We start from the raw sequence: 1590 nt of genomic DNA, 5'->3' as shown, positions 1-1590 counted from the left end.
CTGCCGGAGGAAGGTGCCCAGCCGGAGTCTTCCTCACTCCAGCCTGGCCTCGGGGTTGTTGCAGGCTGGGATGTGGAGAAGGGGAAGGCAGATGGTCTCCAGCCTGACATGCTCATCTCGCTCACGGCGCCCAAGAAGGCAGCGATGCATTTTACCGGCCGCTACCACTTCCTCGGGGGCAGGTTCGTGCCCGCCGCGCTCCAGCAGAAATACGCTCTAAACCTCCCGCCGTACCCCGACACGGACTGCGTCCTGCAGCTCACCTAGGGCTGGGCTCGAGCAGGGGGCTGGGGTGCTGGGCTGGGCTTTGGCACAGCAGATCAGGACCCAGTTCTGCCAAAGCTGCAGCTCTCTGCTAGGAGGATGCTCAGCACCTCAGCGGCCTCAGTCCTACCCAGCTCTGCGAGCAGGATCGAAGTTCAGTACAGACCAAAGCCCCCAGGAGATTGGGGTGGACGGGGCGGCTCTGTTTGGGGTTGCTACCTAATCTGAGTGCTTCTAGGTGTAGACACGATCCAGGATCCTGGGGTCTGCCACATGTCTTGCACTTCAGGATAAGTTTTACTGCAATAAAGATTTATTTGTGCCCTTGAAAAAATATTTGGGTACTCTGTGGGGTCTGTCCCATGTCCCTCTGCAACAGATCCACGGCAAATGGGTCCCTGCCCCAGGGACTGGTGGGAACTGGGGTCACCCCTGACAGGAGGAAGGTTCAGGGAGTGAAACAGACCTTGATCCAGATCCAGTCCAACCAGTCCCAGCCCAGTATCCCCAGGAAGGGAACAAGCAGCTGGGCCACAGCACTGGGCTCCAGCTGGGAAGTGCCCAGAGCATCCTTGGGCACCCACCAGCGCCAGCAGGCAGGACCGGGACCCTCACAGCCAGACGGAACCAGCAGCTGTGCAGCACGGCAGCCTTGGCCCTTGCTCACTCTGGCTCCTTCTTCCTCTTCTTCTTCTTCCTGGGGCTGTGCCCAGCCTGGTCTGGCCTGCCTGTGTCTTCTAGAGGTACCTCTGTCTCAATCAGCTCTTCTTTGTCCTCCACCACCTTCTTCTTCTTTTTCATCTTCTTCTTCTCTATCTCAACTGTCTCTTCTTTTTCCTCCTCCTCCTCCTTATCCTTCTTGTCTGTCTCACCTGGCTCTTCCTTGTCCTTCTTCTGCATCTTCTTCCTCTTCACAGTCTTCCCTTCCTCTCCTGCCACCTCTTCCTCTTCTCCACTTGGCTCCTGGTTCTCCAGGTTCTTCTTCTTCTTCTTCTTCTTCTTCTTCTTCTTCTTCTTCTTCCTCTTCAGAACCTTCCCTTCCTCTCCCGCCACCTCCTCCTCTTCCCCACTTCGGTCCTCGCTTTGCAGCACCTCGGGATCAGCTCCATCCCTGGACTGTTTCCTTTTTTTCTTCTTCCTTTTTCTCTGACTCTCTGCTGGGGAGCTGCTGTCTGGGGCCTCACACTGCAGCTCCTTGTGTCGGTATGTGGCCAGGAAGGCTCGTTCCTGCTCCTCCAGGCGCGCCAGCTTAGCGCTCATGGTCAGGCCGTGACGGGCACCCCTGCAACGGTCCGAGGGCAACTGCATGAGGTTCAACCAGGCCAA

At 57.5% G+C, this 1590-nt stretch overlaps 1 protein-coding gene across 1 annotated transcript; it reads right to left on the bottom strand.

Annotated features, from left to right (window-relative positions):
- Positions 1–927: 927 nt before the first annotated feature.
- On the bottom strand, positions 928–1572 carry LOC104530509 (G patch domain-containing protein 4). Its single transcript, XM_029086772.1, has one exon. It carries the CDS (start codon positions 1570–1572, stop codon positions 928–930), a length of 645 nt encoding a protein of 214 aa, XP_028942605.1.
- Between the last annotated feature and the right edge of the window lie 18 nt (positions 1573–1590).

This window comes from Antrostomus carolinensis, unplaced genomic scaffold, assembly GCF_000700745.2.
Source record: "Antrostomus carolinensis isolate BGI_N321 unplaced genomic scaffold, ASM70074v2 scaffold42319, whole genome shotgun sequence".
NCBI classification, from domain to species: domain Eukaryota; kingdom Metazoa; phylum Chordata; class Aves; order Caprimulgiformes; family Caprimulgidae; genus Antrostomus; species Antrostomus carolinensis.
Note: the sequence above shows the minus strand (reverse complement) of the source record. Positions and strands in the feature narration are given on the sequence as shown.

Coding starts and splice junctions, on each gene's coding strand:
- LOC104530509 (XM_029086772.1), bottom strand. CDS start 1,572: ATGCAGTTGCCCTCGGACCGTTGCAGGGGTGCCCGTCACGGCCTGACC.